Genomic DNA, 17,064 nt, shown 5'->3' with positions numbered 1-17,064 from the left:
TTGGTCCAGACTGAAATATCTCAACAACTGTCAGACAGATGTTGGTAAAATTTGGTGCAAACATTCATTACTTTCCAGAGGATGTTACCTGCTTACTGCTGACTTTTCTTATAGCAGCAGTACTACTACAGTACTACTACTTCTTGGCAGCCATTCTCCAGGATGCCATTTTTCTAGTAATAACCTGTGAGAGAATAGACAAGGCAAGGCAAGTTTATTTGTATAGCACGTTTCAGCAACAAGGCAATTCAAGGTGCTTCACACAGAACATTGAAATACAACAACAGGGGGAGAGGAAACACATTTAAAACATTATAAAAGAAGCATGTAAAAGGTGATTAAAAAAAAGCAAGTGGGAAAACAACAGATAAAACCCAAAAATATAAAAACACATATATTGAAATAAGAGTTGCAGTGCAGAGTTTCGAAGTAAAATATAAAATTTAAAAAGTAAAAAGCCTTTTAGTCAAAGGCATAGTTAGAATTATGAGTGTACCAACACCAAGACGCTGCACCAAGTTTATTCAATGCAAGCAAGCTGGATTTTTGAGACACCTTGGCCTTGAAAATGTGGAAAATTAAATTATGCTCTAGTTGGTTTGAAGTGAATGAATAGTTAACCACAAAATCATGGAATTTATATATTTATTTATTTGATCTGCCCTGAGCTTGTCTCCATTCTTCATTTAATAAAGCTTTTCACCTTGAAGTTTTTTTTGGGATGTTCTATAGTAAGATTTAAAATGAAGAATTTTGTTAGGACTAGGAGAAGAAAGCAATGAGGCCTTTACGAGTTCTGCTTAGACCAGTTTAAATGTCTGATTTACCCAAAAATGTTATGGTTTTAGAGGAGCTCTTTACTATTTTCAGAACGTAAGATTCAGAGGTTGTTTCCACACAGCTCTTAATGTGGAGGTGACTGAGATGGAAGCTGGCATCAAACAGCATGAACAGTGCTGAGCTATCGGTGTTAACCTGGGAGGGAAAGTGGGTGCTATGCATCCGCGATGACGCTGTCACAATATTAGTGGTAAATGGTATGAGCAAGTAAAGCCAAGTCAAGCCAATTTTATTTATAGAGCCCATTATCACAAAACACGGTTTGCCTCAGAGGGCTTTACAGCATACGACATCCCTCTGTCCTTAGACACATAACCAAAGGAAAAACTCCTGAAAAAGAACCCTTGTATTTGGGGGGGGGGGGCTCAGGAAGAGTGGTTAGAGGATGATGAGGGATCCCTCTTCCAGGATGGACAGACGTGCAAAAGATGTTATAAATAACAACTGAATTACAATTAAGGAAAGGGAAAGAGAGAGGGGACAGAGAGATAGGGGGAAGGATGCACAGCAATAATGGAAACAGACGCATGTCATATTGCAATAATGATGGGTGTAAAATTACTAAACGCATTTTATGATAATATCGTGGGTGTTGATAAGAGTTCCATGCGTATACTGATAGTGGAGGCATGGCTCATAACAATGGCAGTAGAAGGTTGCGTCAAGCACGAACACAGGCGTAACTTCAGACAGGACCTCAGCAATGGCAAAACCAAGACCACAATCAGGAGGAGCCAAAGGTTACAGTATCAGTGCAGCCACAGCACAAGCATGACCAAGGGCAGGGTCACAGCACCAGCACAGCTATCACCACCATCAGGCGCAGCTAAGATTGCAGCCAGGATCCAGGAAAACTAGGAAACAAGGGAACAGGAATGCTCCGGAGAGACAACGGAGTTAGCGTAATACAGTAAACACACATGAGCGTTTTATGATTGAGGGAGCAAGAGAAGGAAAAAGGAGCTCAGTGTATCATAGAAAGTCCCCCAGCAGATTAACCTATGTCAGCCTAACTAGGGGCTGGTCCAGGTAACCTGAGCCGGCCCTAATTATAAGCTTTATCAAAGAGGAAGGTCTTAAGTCTACCCTTAAAAGTGAAAACGGTGTCTGCCACCCTGATCGAAACTGGAAGATGGTTCCATAAAAGAGAAGCGTGGCCCCCATCCTACTTTTGCACAGTGAAGAGCGGTGGCGAGGAACTAACCCATGGAGTGGACACTCAAGGACTCACATGCACTAAAATGCACAAGCAGCCGGACTGTCTACAACAACTAACTACAGAGTAGCTCAGATTACAACACACAAAAGGTAGTAGGGGTCAATTGATTATCGGCCTGGCCGATTGTCAGGGCCAATATTTGGCACTTTGCCAATTTCATTTTAAAGATTGTTGATAAAACTAATTAATTAAAAAGTGCAAAGAAAGTGTCAGCATGGGAGGAACTTTTATTTTGTAAAACCTCAGGAAGCGATTTTAATTTATTCATTTTTATTTAAATTTTGACTTGACTTTATAAAAAAAGTTGCTGGGAACTTTCAGTTGTTATGATGTTGAAAGTTTCAGTTTTGATTAAACACTTGCTAAAGTCATTTAAACAAAGTTTTGTGTTGGAGTTTGTTATATTCCAAATTCTAAATATTGACAGAAAGATTTTCATTTTTTTTGTAAATGCATGTCGGTTCCAAATATCAGTTATCGGCCTCATTTAGTACTAATAATCTGTATAGGTATCGGCCCTGAAAAACCAATATCGGTTAACCCTAAAAGGTAGCATGACATCATGCTCTGCTCGGGAACCCTTTACCCAACTGTATCTGTACATTGCAAATATTTGTTTGCTGTAAGAATAATGTTTTAAATATCATATACAGTTCCTGTAAATTGTTAAGTTTCATCAAACCGTACCTTTTTAAACTTTGGAAACCTTGGTAATATAACTGATAATTACTCTCTCTTCTCTGCAAGGCAAAAACACTGAGAAACCAGCTGGATTACTCAAAGGTAAGACCACTGGATTATTTATTCCTCTATAAAGAATCTGCCTCTTCATTGAGCTATGAACTTCTCAGTGTTTCACAAATGCTAATGCCAACACAGCACCCACTGTTGCCTTTGTGTACCATTTCAGTAAGATAGCTCCGTTTTTCATTGTTTTATCTTAATGTTTTCACCTGTTTACTCACTGGCACTGCATCTGTCGGAGCCATCAAAGAGAAACAGGACGTATTCTCACTGTAACCTATATCAAAGTTGAGAAATGAGCTTTCCAAAGTCAACATGTGAGGGAAGAGCGGGGCAGATCGGGGTGCAAGAAGAGACTGAAGCTACAGAGGAGGGGTCTGATGGTGTTGTGGGGGTTATCTAGTCCCGTCTGAAACCAGAGCAGGAAGGATTAGTTACCGGGGCCTATTTGCGGAGGAGACACTGAGGCTCTGAGACAGTGGCATTGTGAGAGAATCTCCTTCAGCAGACCTGTCGAGAAAAGGGGACACGGGGAGAAGTTTGAAGGGAAGGAGAGATGAGGGGACACGAGGAGGAAAGCTGAGAGCAGGACAGAGGGAGGGATGAAATTTTGGGGAGGAAACAGAAAGACCTTGGGCCCACGAGCTTAAAACTTTGCTTTGATTCAGCACAAAGATGGAAACGCATAATTAGAAAAACTTTGTGTACATTTTTGGCATCTAGAAATTGTCTACATGATTTAGCATGTGCTTTCATCTCATTAACTCTGATAAATAACCATAAATGTTTGCAGAAACTCCCATTTTATACTGTTTTGCATTCAGTCTGCTAGTCTTTTAGTCCCAATTAGAATGCATCCCCAAAAAGAAACTTTTTAGCAAACAAATTTGCCAGCTGTATAATTGATCATTTGGGGAGAAGGAGAGGCCAGATTGGGTGAAAGTGAATATTATTTGAAGACATTCATATCTTGCACAAATAATATAAAAAAACTGAGTACATGTAAGAAGTGAGGATGACAAACTGTTGCTTGAAGTCGGCATCTGTTGTACAGCAGCTTCGACCCTTCACTGATACCTTATGATAAGTCAGTAAGTGAAACTGGCTTAAACTAAAAAAGGAAAAGAAGAAAAACCTGCTGCATGAAACAGGACTCATTTTCATGCTAAAACAATGATTAAAAAATTGCCTTTGTGATTAAACTTTTTTATTGTACAAATAGATATTTGATCTTACATTGAAACTGTCCATCCTATTCTTGCGAATGTGATACCTCAGCCTAACAGCTTCAGGGAATTTCTTCAAACTTTGCACAACATCCAACATCCACTTGGCTCAGGGATGAACAGATTGGATTTTGGTGGTCAAAGGTCAAGGTCACTGTGACCTCGTTTGTCTTATTCTCGTAAACTCTGCATCTCAAGAACACCTTGTAGGAATTTCTTCAAATTTGGCACAGACACCCACTTTGACTAAACAATGAGCTGATTGGAACTTGGTTGTCAAAGGTCAAGGTCACCATGACCTCATAAAACATGTTTTTGGCCATGATTCAAGTATTCATACACTAATTATCACAAGCGCTCACACAATTGTCTAAGATATATATATATTATATATATATTATGATGAAGTGGTGACAATCTATATTCAAAAGGTCAAAGTTCGCCCTTACAGCGACATCATAATGTTCTGCAAAAAGCCTTTTCTGGGCATTACTTGGGGAACAAAGGGAGAGACATTTGGACAGACATTTGGCAGAGGCGTAAAACGGCAAGGTGGTAATTCTAGTTATAGATTTTAATGATTCAGATTCTGTTTTATTAAAAAATGTCACAGCTAGAATACTTACTAAAGGTCAAAGATGCACAAAATGCATTTGGAAGCTGGAAAGAAAAAGAATCAGGTGAAAGTACATGTAGAAAGAACAGGATGTCTTATTAACTTGTGAGGTTACCTAATATGCAGAACAGAGGGTAGAAAGAGGTGAGGGAACATTAAGTTCATGCAGAACAAAACAAGGTTAAGGATGGTTTGAAATGAGAGTGAAAAAGAATATTTTTAAAATTAAATAAGCAGCCGGGATGATGCCGAGTTCGACACCTGCAGGTTTTTTTTAAAAGAAGAAAGGCCTACGGGGATTTCCACCTCCAGAATTCATGAGGTAAAACGCCCACAGCAAAAAGATGTCCCAACACACCAGCAGTAAGACACAAGGAGACGCCCAAATTCACTCAGTCTGAATACTTAAGCTGTTGGTCGGGGCTGATCTGACTTGATGTTTTCTACTTCTTCGTGTATGAAATGTATATGTTGGGTGTGTAAGTCGCAGGCCTTGTAGAGAAAGAAATGCACACTTTTTCCAAATTATCAAGTAGTCTTAATGATATCAAATTTTATTTTAACCTAGATAAAATAACAAAGATCATACTGGAATTCAAGTCATGCACAAATTGAAGCAGTAAAACTGAGGCATAAAGAAAGCACAAGTCATCACGAACAATTCTGACATTACTGGGTGTGCAAGAAATTTAAAATTCGGCGCTTCGCACTTTGTTCAATTCAATTACCTGGACTGTAGAAAAAACTGGCTGTGCACCAGTGCTATGATCTGGTGCCATTATTAGTAAACTGAAAGACAGGAGAGCTGTGAGATGCTGGATAAAACCTACAGAAACAGAAGTGCATTTCCCTTCTCATCGCCTTCTCATGGCCTGCCAGTTTTTAAAAAACAACTCACAGTGATGAGTCTGAAATTTTTACCTTGTAGTTAAATGTAGTAAGCTGCCTCCAGCGTTGCCAGGGGGAGCTTGCAAATTCATGATTGTGTTATACAAAGGCTTTTCTGTCAATAAAAGAAATGCTTTGCTTCTGAAAAAAACAGTTACTTTAAGAGTTCCTTACTTTAAGAGTACATTAACTTTTGCCCAGCTCTCAACAGTTTGTCATGTTGACAGCTGGGAGTGACAAACGTATCAAACTAACGTGTGTTTTTATCCCTCGACAGCTTTTGGCAGCAGTTAAGTCGGAGAAAGGCGTGAGCTCAGCGGTGGACTTATGCTGTTACCATGGCAACAAGGCTCTGGAGGCCATCCAGGCTTTCCCCTCCTCCGAGGCTCGATCCGCCTTGGAGAACATCGCCTCCGCCATCACCAAATTTTGACCTGGACTCTCATTCGCACGCACACACACGCACACACACACACACACACACACACACACACACATACACACACATACACAGAGTTCCTTTGTCTGCAGAGGCAACAGGACCACAACCACTGAACGGTTGACACTTTTGAGACAAATGAACTTCTTTGGAGCCAGGTGCTGGCCCACGTGTGGAGAGACTGTTCTGCTCTACTGAGGATGACAGTGTGCATCAGAAATGCAATGGCTGTATCCATAAATGGTCGTCATTAAAAAAAGAATAAAAACACATTACTTCAGCATCATGTCATGCATTGTGTTGGCTCTAATACATACCGTTCCTCTCCCCATGTGGAGAAAATATCACGCCAAGCTGCATTTCAAAATCTGGCAGTTTATTACCACCTTGCTTATCAGCAAAAGCACATATGAGGCAGAACGTAATTTAAGATGTTTTGAGGGATTGTTATTGTCGTCTGGAAAATGCGCCATGAACGGCAAATGATGCACCAAGCAGCACTTGTCCTAACAAAATTTCATTTTTTTTTTTTAGAATCACCCTGGTTCACCCTGCTCATTACTCCACACCTCAGATGATGCTGAAATCATAGCTGCTGGTTGTAGTGGGTGTTTGCCAAATTGAAGAGCAGCTCCAATCCAGTTGTAAAAATGTCTCAAAGTCATGTTCTACCGGGTATGTACCTCTACTGATAAGCACAGCTGCAAAAAAAAGGAGTTTGGCGTGACACTCTCTCCACAGAGGGGGAAATGGCATGAATCAGGAGTAATGTCGTCTATGTTTCCTTATTATGTTTGTCCCCATGCCTGTGTATGTGATCCAAGTCAACCCAGGGGCGGGGAAAGGTCACACAGCCTCTCCCCTTGGCCCAGCCAGCGAGCGCATTGAAGCTCCGCCAAGCAGTAATTATTAATGAAGAGACCTGAGCAAATGGACAGGAAATGCAGAGGTATTGATTGGGCCGGCTGCCCTGCTCTAAGCCGTACAGGCTGGCGCCAGCCTGGTGGCCTGTGGTTTCCCAGGCTGCTGTCTGCGGAGGGGGGGACAGCCAAGGTGTGAAACCAGGCCACCGCTGGCAGCTGTCTGTCACATCCAGGCCACACCTGAAGGACAGAGCACAGGAGACAGGATGGGGAAAATAGAGTGGACTGAGGTTGCATGGTTGACAAAGAGGATTCAGTGTAGCTGGAGAGAACAGCAGCACATGTTGGTACCACATCAGAACATGTCTGTGGCACGATAGCTGTGTTCGAAACTGTTCCCTGTCGTGTAAATAGTGCACTTCGAATTCTCAGCGTTTAATTTCATCCACTATATAGTGCACTATAAAATACCACGATGGACAGCAAATTTGAGTGCACATACAATGTACCCTACATTTTACTCCCGTATACCAAAATGCATTGGGTCGTGTGTTTCCGGAGGAAGAAAATTCCAGTGCAGTGTCCAAAGTCTCGTTTGGTTATTCCCGTATATAGTTCACTGTTTAATACTGTTTCAAACACAGCTTTTGAGTTTGCACAAAGAAAGTTGGTGCAAGCAAAGGCCATGAGCTAGAACTGCAGGTAATGGTTAAACATTTAACTTCGAAAAAGAGCAATGCCTTGGAAAGAGTTTCAGTTCAGGAGTTGGTCCTGTTGATAATGTTACAATTAGTTGCAGGTTACAGCTGAAATTTTAAGCCCACTTGCCAGGAAAAAATGTTGGCATTGTACATTTCTGCAAACCATGGATATGTTACATTTGTACTTTTCATACATAGTTCAGATTACATGTAAATGATCTGAATTTCTCATCAGCAGGGAGGGATGGTGGATGCTGTGACTCCTAAGCGAAACAGCGGCCAAGCAGCAGAGAGCAGTTGACCACTATTCAAGACCAACAAATACTGGTATTTTTTAATAACAGTTCGGGACATTTCAGCCATGTTTGCAGGAACCAAACGGGATATTTAAAGACAAAAACTTGATGTTTTCCTAACCCTAACCAAGTGGTTTTGCCTAAACCTAACCTCCCTTTAACCAGCATTCACATCATGAAACTGAAACTAGACGTTTCGTCATGTTCAAGTCTTCAACATATCAGCTTCATATGAAACGAACAAATGTAACATATCCGTGGTTTGCAGAAATGTACAATGCCAACATTTATTCTGGTGACCGGGTTGAAAAAAAAACTAAACTAAACAAAAGAACATTCAAGCATTATCTGCAGCAATTCACTGAAAGTATTGCTGTTTTTCAAGTGTTACGCCTCACCTACTGCCTGATGTAATGAGGCTGACATGGCCAGCCTCATAACATCAGGAAGCTTGCTGACGTGGGAGGGTCTTGGGCTTCATTGGGCTCATCTGGGCCTTCTCAGGATATAAAAGCTGGTCCAGGTGTTGACTTGTTCTCTCCCTTCCTCCAGCAGACATCCACCCTGCATTGTTGGGTTTGGTTGGGTTCCTTTTTGTAGTTAAATAAATTAGAAATGTTTTTACTAAATCTCTTGTGTGGACTCCCTTGTCACATTCACTGAAGCGGTTTGTAACACAAGTCTCTTGTTTAAATGTCAGTCATAATCATCCAATCAGATAACTCAGTAACATTTTGGAAAGAGTAGCCTTGTGTTGGTGAAATGGAGTCAGAGGATGAATAGTGGATGTAGAATAAACAGAGTTGGATGAGGGTGCGGGGGGGGGGGGGGGGGGGGGGGGGGGGGGGTGGGGGGGGTGATGGGCTGAAGGGCAAAAGATGATGGTGGCGTGAACTATTTCAAAAACAAGCTGCTGTCTGTTGCTGGGTTGTCTGTCCACTTCCTCTACTGTTTTGGTTTCCGCTGCTCAGGCTTCCTGGGTACAGCGAGGTACAGCATGTGCCAGGGAAAGCCTCCGGCTCTTTATGAAATATTTATCCTCGCCGTGAGGAGACATGAGGAAAGTTACATGGAAAGTTAAAAGGACCAAACAAGGAAGAAGGCTGGGGCACTGCCAGAATGACAAATATAGTTACTAAACAGAACTTTTTCAAGAGATGAGGTCTGGCCGAAGCAATGAAACTGTTGCACAGACGCTCCCAGTAGAAATCAACCAGGCACTGCAGAAGAGGATTTGATGGGATGAGCTTTTTGTTTTCGACTTCAAGAGGAAAAACAGTTCTTGAAGCTAAATGTTTAATGTAGAACAGAAATTGTAGCCTTTTTTCTTCCCTGACAACATCGCCAGCATTAATCTTTTTGATATCTCCTGCGCAGCCCAAATGAAGAACAGACCGAGGAAGGAGAGTGGTTTGTCAGCGTTATGTCCTGCGCAGCAGAAACCTGACTCTGTGTTTGCTTACAGTTCCCAGTTCGAGAGTCTTGAGTATCATGAAAGCAAGAGTTGGCAAGACTATAAGTTTACATGCAAAACATGAAGTGGGTAACAGCGGCCCTAGTGTGCCCGGCCCCAGACGATGAGTGGTGTAATTACAGCAGGGTCCAGTGGAGAGAGTCGGTCAGCACAGATTCCATTACACACTCACACATACATACATAAAAACACACACACTTGCAAACACAGCTGTGGATGCTGCGGACAGAACGACTGTCAGCTCATGAGTTTGACACGAAAGATACAGCGTTTTGGAAACTTGCAAAGAAAACTGTAAATTACCAAACTAAACATTTAAAACAGTTTTTTTATGTATAAGCGGTAGACAATGGATGGATGGATGGATGGATATTTTGTATATTTGATCATTTTGATGTGGAGAATTACAATATTCTGCTGTTTCTATTCAGCGGGTTATTCTTGTCAGGATGAAAGAGGCTATGTAACAACATTTGTGCTATCATGGGATGCTACAACTCTCTGGTGAAACACAAATCTATAACATTTAACAGCACTCACGACCCTCAACATTTAAAAATGAGCCTTTAACATAAGAATTTCTTGGAGTTCCACTTGACAGAGTATTCGTCCCACATACAAAAGGCTGAGTCCTTACTGCAGTGGTCTGGATTTAGTTCCAACCTCTTGCCCTGTGCTGCACGCTGCACGTCCTCCCCTCTCTCTTTCTCCCTCCCCCCTTTCCTGTCTATATTCAACTGCCCTATCAAAGAAAGGCAAGAGAGCCAAAAAATATTACTTTAAACAGGGTTCCCAGCAAATAATCAGCATGCACCAAATCAGGCGCCTCTCAGGGACATGTCTAGGGAGTGGCCTTGGGTAGCATGGGCCACCCCTGAAATCTGATTGGCCATCCAAGTTGCGACCCCACTCTGACTGGCTATCTGCCCAGTCAGTTTGAACTTTTGACAAATAAACCGAATTTTCCTCTATAGGTGCAATTCAGGCTTAAACTGATATGCTGACTTCAAATAAATAGATACAACTGTTAAAAAGTTTGTTTACACATTTTTTTTAATTGTATATTTGCTATTGTACTGTTTACTTCTGGAGGAATTTCTTTCATAAGGTATAGGAGCTTTATTTTACATTTGTGTGGCGTCACTTTGCTGTGTTGTGATTGGAAGGTCTATTTATCTTTCTAAAAAAAACTACAAACAGGAATGTAACACACTGTAAGACATTGATTAAATTAGGTTTGGATGGTGAAGAAAAATAAAGTAAATTAGACCTTTGCCGATGTGTGTGCCCACAGTAATGCTTGTACTTCATGCCACCCCTGCAGTGAGTCAGTGCTCCACTTGGGTAAAAGTAAAAGAAAAAGTCTGGACACACCACTGCTAAGGTCAAGGACAGAGACTTTACAAGGGAGGAGAAAGGATTGGAGCACACACTAAAAAACTATTAATTAAAAAAATATAAAAGAAGTTCTTCGCATACTCTCAAAACGGTGCCACTTTCTGATAAAGCTTTTCAAATAGTTCATAAAAGACCTTGTATAAATGCCTATTTTAATAATTTTAGGATGTTTAAAGATAATTTATGAGAAAAAACTTTGTGCTAAGAAGTCGTAAAGAAAAAAAAATACTTCACACTTTAAATTGGATAAATTAGTATAAAACCTACAGTAGGTTATTTTTATGAAAATTATATTTTGTCATATTGCTGAAACTGTGACTGAATTCCTGAGATGGATACGCTGTGAAAAATATCCTGTTCCTCTGCCTCCTCTTAGTGCTGGTAATTGAATTTGCTTGAATCTCCCACAGCGCACCAAAAACATCCAATCAGAGCCGAGGAGCCCCTAAGGCAGCTGCCATTTACTACTCGTGAACTGTGGTCAAACTATAGGCAGCGTCGATCAAATATGAATCAAGATTTTGTTACTGAATTGCCTATTTCTCACCTGAAACATGTTTTAGTGTACTGTTAGAGAGTAAAATCAGAAAGATTGTTAGCCTGCCACCAAGTTGGTAACAGTCAAGCCAAAACGAAGCACTGCCAGAGCAAACTTTCTCATTTATAGAAATCGAAATAAATCTGCCTCATACTACTGTCTAAATTCAGAGATAGTTTCACAAATACGACAAAGAGGGTTTAAAAAAAACAAAATGTTTGCAATACTTGTTCTTACTAATGAATTCTAACTGATTAATAAAGCATTTCATTTTTTATTGACCCAATAATAAAGCCATTAGTTACTAAATATTAACACCTTACAAACTGCTTGATAGAAAAGGGTGCAGAAATAAGCAAATTTATGCTTGAAATTTTAAGAAAATCATCAGGTTCACAATGGATGACATAAGTCGAAAATATGACAGTGTAGTCAGTCAAGACCACCTACATCCATAGCGACCAAGTCATGACCAAGACCGAAGATTATAGGGACTGAAAAAAATCAAAACCAAGCCAGGGCGAGTACAATTTAAGACCAAGATGAGACCAGTACGAGTTCCACACCACATGACACACTTATAATAAAGTGTGGCACATGTAAACCATAGGCACTCCTCAAATTGATCTGAAAGATCTGCATTTCCATTAAAACACCCACAGAAAACAAATGACAATTCCTCTTTATTTATCTATTTTATGGCCATGCACTGCATGTGTGTGTATGTACAAGTGTACAATGAGAAATGTGTTGATAAAATACTCAAAAGGCATTGCAGAGGTGAGTTTTTGGGTGGGAACTGTCCTTTGTTTTCTATTATATTAAATATAAACAAAATGGAGCTGAAATTTACCTAACCATTTTTATTCAGATTATTTGCAGAGATTATTGTGTTACATCTTGGCAATTCAGGGCTTGACCGATTTTTGTAGTATATTTCTGAGTCCTCTTTGTCTGAGACTGAGATTTGACTGAGTGAAACAGTAGCTGAGTCTGAGGGAAGACCTTTTAAAGGTGGTCTTGAGACCAAGATTCTAGGTTTTGTGTTATATTGTGGACATTGTTTTGGGAATTTCTGTTATGTCTTCCTGTTTCCTGTTCTATCACTCCTCATGTGTCATGTACGGTTTGACTTCCTGTCTTTGTGTGTTTTCCCACCTTAGTGTTTCCCTGATTAATTTCACCTGGCCCCCACTAGTTGTACAGTTCTCATCTGTTCTTACTTCCTGCTTATGGTTTTCCTGTTTCCTAATGCTGTGTTCCATTCAAAGTTGAAATTCAAGATATTCCAATCTCCTGCAAGAAAAAGTACAATGGAACGCCACTCAAAGTCGGAGCTCCTACTTGTGGACTTGGGGCGAATCCATGTACCCCGACTTCAGCGGTCTGACGTCACATAACAATGGTAGCATCCATGGAGGCCATGATAATACAATGGTAGAAAATCAACTAAAAGGCAACATGAAGTAGACTTGCATGTATTCAATTAAAATAATACATCTACTATCATATAGTAAAACTTGTTCTGCATGTAAATTGATGTCACAATATTAGTATTTAGTATCATATTATTAGTATTTATTATTAGCCCATTTATTTATAATAGTATTAAATATTAATATATCATTAAAATATAAGGAGGCGGCCCTGTTTTTTCTTTATGTTTGGTGTCGTGTGCCTGAACGCTTGGAACTCAGAAATTTCAACTGGGAAATTCCAACTTCACTTTGAATGAGCAAAGCATTAGTTCTCCCCGCCTTTGTCTGTTTCCTTCCTGTTTTCTATCACACCTGTCTTTTATCAGTCTCGTTTTCCCTCCCCTGTTACCAGTCTTCCCTGCACACCTGTTCTGTTTTAGTCTGCTCCACCCTTGTATTCCCTGCCACAACTTCGACTGTTAACCAGTCCCTGTATTTCTCTCCTTTTCCCTGTGTCCACCTACCCCAGCTGTGTCTCGTTCTCCTGATTAGTTCCCTGTGTATATACATCTGTGTGTTTCCCTTTGTCCCTGGTCAGTTCATCTTTGTTCTGAAGATTGCATACTATATCAATAAAACAGATCTCCTAACTTAATCACTGGCAAAATCCTTTTTGCCATGACCAAGTTAATCAGACTAAATTGGTTTACTGAAGTTTCTAACACTTAGAACAAACATGATTCAAGTTGTCATTTTTAAGTTGCAACAAATTCACAAAATTAAGGAAATACAGCTAAATTTCAAATTACCATAGAGACATAAAGGTCAGAGTCTTATATATAGTATGTGTATAACTGTGATTGTATGTCAGTTTAAACCCAGTGATGGACTGATGCCTTGGCCATGGTGTTTCCCTGCCTCCGTGCATGCTGGGAAGCTTCCTCGCAGCCCCCGTGACCCTATTAGGAATAAGCCAGTATGTAAAATGACTGAGTGAATCTGACTGTGAAGTGATATTAGAGCCTCCATTCGTCTTCTCCTGAATGGCCTCTCAGTAAACACCTGCTAATATCATCATATAGCTGACGGTGATGGATTAAAGTCATTCTGCTGCGATGGGAACAGTATGGCTGATTGGCCTCCTCGACACAGACGAGCATATTGGCCAAAAATGACACTTTAACGAGCTCTTCCCGGTGTTAAGTGCCGCACGCCGGCCCCTCGTCGCGAGCCGTCGCCTGGCTGACCCTGGGCCGTGCTTCCCCCTGCACTGGGCCTGCTCGCTTCATTGGCTGACAGATCAGACTGCCATGGAGACAGCTCATTAGTCGAATAATGAGAACCACACCAGCCACACATTGTCTTGTTATATCATCTCCGTATTGACATATTTGCGGCTGGGAACAGAACATTGGGTGCTAGTGAGTGCATGAAATGGCCAATGATTAAGACAGAATTATAGCAGTGAGGTCTTACGTTCATCTCTCACTGACTGAAGTTCCTGTTAACCAGAGGAAAACAGTTAACCAGCTCGAGTAACCAGCTCTGCTTCATGGCAAATTAGAATTTCCCCTCGATTGCAACAGTATGGTATAACTCCAAATAATTTTCCTCTGTTATTCATCCTTTCACTGAGTCGCTTTCAAGCGGCCAAGTTAATATCACAGAGATGCAATTTCTAAAGTTTTGACTCTGTATTGTTTGAACTTCACGTCATATGATACTGTGATTATTGATGTACAGACTGTCAGCTGTAATTTGAGGATATGTGTTGCCAGAGAGGATGAAAAGTCAAAATCCCTAACATCAGAGCTTTTTGTGCACACTCCAGTATGTGGTGCACGCACACCAGTATAGTTCTGACGGTTGTCTTTTCAGGGCTGATATGAGGAAAATATGCAATGATGTTGTTGAATACCACAACAACTTGTAATAAATTAACAGGTTTTTTTTTCACTTTATTGCTGCTTTCAGTTTATTGCTGACATACAACAAATTATTTGTTGAATGAATAACAAAAGGAAATAAGATCCTACATTCTTTTATTCAACAAATTGAACACTAAACTTAACACAAAAAGCTATGATAAAAAAATTTTAAATGATAGTTTCATTTTAAAGTGCATTTTTTTCACTGAAACTCAATCAGCTGACACAAAAAATCACAGAGTGCAATACATAGACTGTATAATTTATGGACGTAGGTACCTTGACGTCGCCCATTGGTTTGTGGACTGCTGTTTTGAATCTGTGGCCATCTTGTTTTTTTTTTTGAAGCCAGAAGGGACCACATTTGGACGAGAGTCTGGAGCTGTGGAGGGGCGAGGACTGGATATGCCTGGAAGCTAAGGCTGCTATTGGCAGACAGCTTGTCACTCAAGTGGCCCCGCTCTTAAATATCTGTAACTTTGGGCCATAATAAAATGTAAATGGTGACATATAAAAAAAAATTCCATGTACAGTTGTCATGGATGTTTAAATTAGCTATATAGACAAAGTATTTTTTTTTGTACCAGGCTGTCAACATATTTCTGCTGTAAAGTTGGACATTTTCACATGGAAAAGTTGTTTTTTGAGCCAGCCTCAAGTGGCCATTAGAAGAAGTGCAATTTTAGGCATTACCGCATTGGCTTTGTTTTTCTGCCTCAGAGGTTACTGCTTGGTGCAATAGTGTCTCCTTTCACAATGCATTTTGCAATATATTGTGTGGCCTTTCCACAACATAAGTATGCATCCCACAGAAGTCGCCAAACCCAGTATCCATTAGAGCTTTTTTACTGATTTTTTTTTTTTATCTATTTTTTGAAAAAGCATAAGGTTTTAAAATCAAAACTCTCAAATTGTGTCTGAATCTGCAGTACAACAGGACAGGAATTGATATATCATTTACAGACCACTACCTTCAAAAATACATAGTTTTGAGAAACTATGTACATGACAGGGTCATCTCTAAAAATCAGTCCCAAGGTATATTTAGAGGAGACAATCAACATCCAATGTGTCATCAAAAACACAATATAAATCTAATTATGATGGAGGAAGTGTGTTGTTTGAGAAATGCTGCCACGTCCTCATGTGACGTGTATGTAGAGTCTGTGCTATTTAAACTGTTGATGTCCTCTTTGTTTACCTACAGTCCAGGAGCTCAAGGTTGATCAGATGCTCAGAGAAAATTATTGTTCCAGTTTCTTTCCACTTGAGGGCGATGTTGCCCATACAATGAGGGCTCTGTAGTTCAAGGTGAACAGAGATTATGAATGCAACAAGAGGTGTCACTCCTACCTACTTCTGGTTTTGGTTTACTAAACAACTTCTAAGACTGGAGACTGTGTAAAAGTTTTTTTTTTTTGCAAAGCTCATATTTTGTAGCTACGTGTGAAGTACACTGATGTCCAATAATGACTACTGACGATGAGTCTTGAGTAACCTGAAGAGTTTATTCTCCTGTTAATGCATGTTGGTTTCACAGACCTAAAAACCACAATGCAAAAAAGGGCTTGGCTGTTTTGCTTCTCTACTCAGCACCAATTACTATAACTCAAGATAATAAATACACCATAATAGCAACACTTATGATAAGGTATGGCACAGAAATTTTAACTATGTTGTATTTTCAAATAAAGTTACTACATGATTATTATGGTGAAATCACAACATACAGGAACTCATATGATAACTAATTAATTAATATGTCACTCATATGATATTTAACAATGTCAACAAACCTCCCAAGCAATCAGTAGTAGTAGTATAAGAAAACATCAAAGCTTATGTCTTATAAAATAAATAAATAAAAATACCTTTTGCAAGTAAAGAGTTTGCACTCAAAACATCCGGGTATTAATTAAAGTAGACGGAAATATAAAAGTACCCATTATTTAGATAAAATGTCCTTTGTCAGAGTTATATTTTTGATATTGTGGACAAACATATAGTTATTAGTGGTGAATTAACGTGCCAACATTTTAATGTTGTTGGCCAAGGAGAAGCTGATTCTAGCTATTTTATAAGATGTAGGCGATTTAACTAACTGTACCCTATAAAAATGCATCCACCATTGATTTTATGTGTGTACGCAATAAACGGGTGTAGCGTTTATATTTCAAGACAATCAAAGGAGGACATTAGCACTGGGACAAAAACGGTATGCAGCTAAGCTAATAAAATTCAACACTTTATGTAAACAGACCCAGCTGCACCACTCCAGCCTCTCACGTGAGGCTCAACATAAAGACAGCTCTAATTAAATACTTTAAAAAAATATTTTTTTTTTACAAGATTTATGACATTATAACGTGACTTCGACGACAACATTTTTTATTTAAATGGTATTATAACTGTTGCATTCTTGGTTTATTTTTCTCCTCTCTCTCCACAGCTGTGCGGAAGTGACACAGCAGGCGCG

The 17,064-nt window shown here is 39.9% G+C and overlaps 1 protein-coding gene across 1 annotated transcript in view; it reads left to right on the top strand.

The window, feature by feature from the left end:
* Positions 1–6,242, top strand: part of pdss2 (prenyl (decaprenyl) diphosphate synthase, subunit 2) — a 36,036-nt gene extending 29,794 nt beyond the window's left edge. The window contains exons 7-8 of the mRNA XM_042500997.1: positions 2,807–2,842; positions 5,811–6,242. Coding sequence (XP_042356931.1) covers positions 2,807–2,842; positions 5,811–5,966 — 192 coding nt within the window. The 3' untranslated portion in view covers positions 5,967–6,242. The remainder of the gene's footprint in view (positions 1–2,806; positions 2,843–5,810) is intronic.
* Positions 6,243–17,064: the final 10,822 nt, after the last annotated feature.

The sequence above is a fragment of the Plectropomus leopardus genome, chromosome 14 (assembly GCF_008729295.1).
Source record: "Plectropomus leopardus isolate mb chromosome 14, YSFRI_Pleo_2.0, whole genome shotgun sequence".
In the NCBI taxonomy this organism is placed as follows: domain Eukaryota; kingdom Metazoa; phylum Chordata; class Actinopteri; order Perciformes; family Serranidae; genus Plectropomus; species Plectropomus leopardus.
The sequence above is the reverse complement of the archived record's forward strand: the minus strand, read 5'-3'. Positions and strand labels throughout refer to the sequence as shown.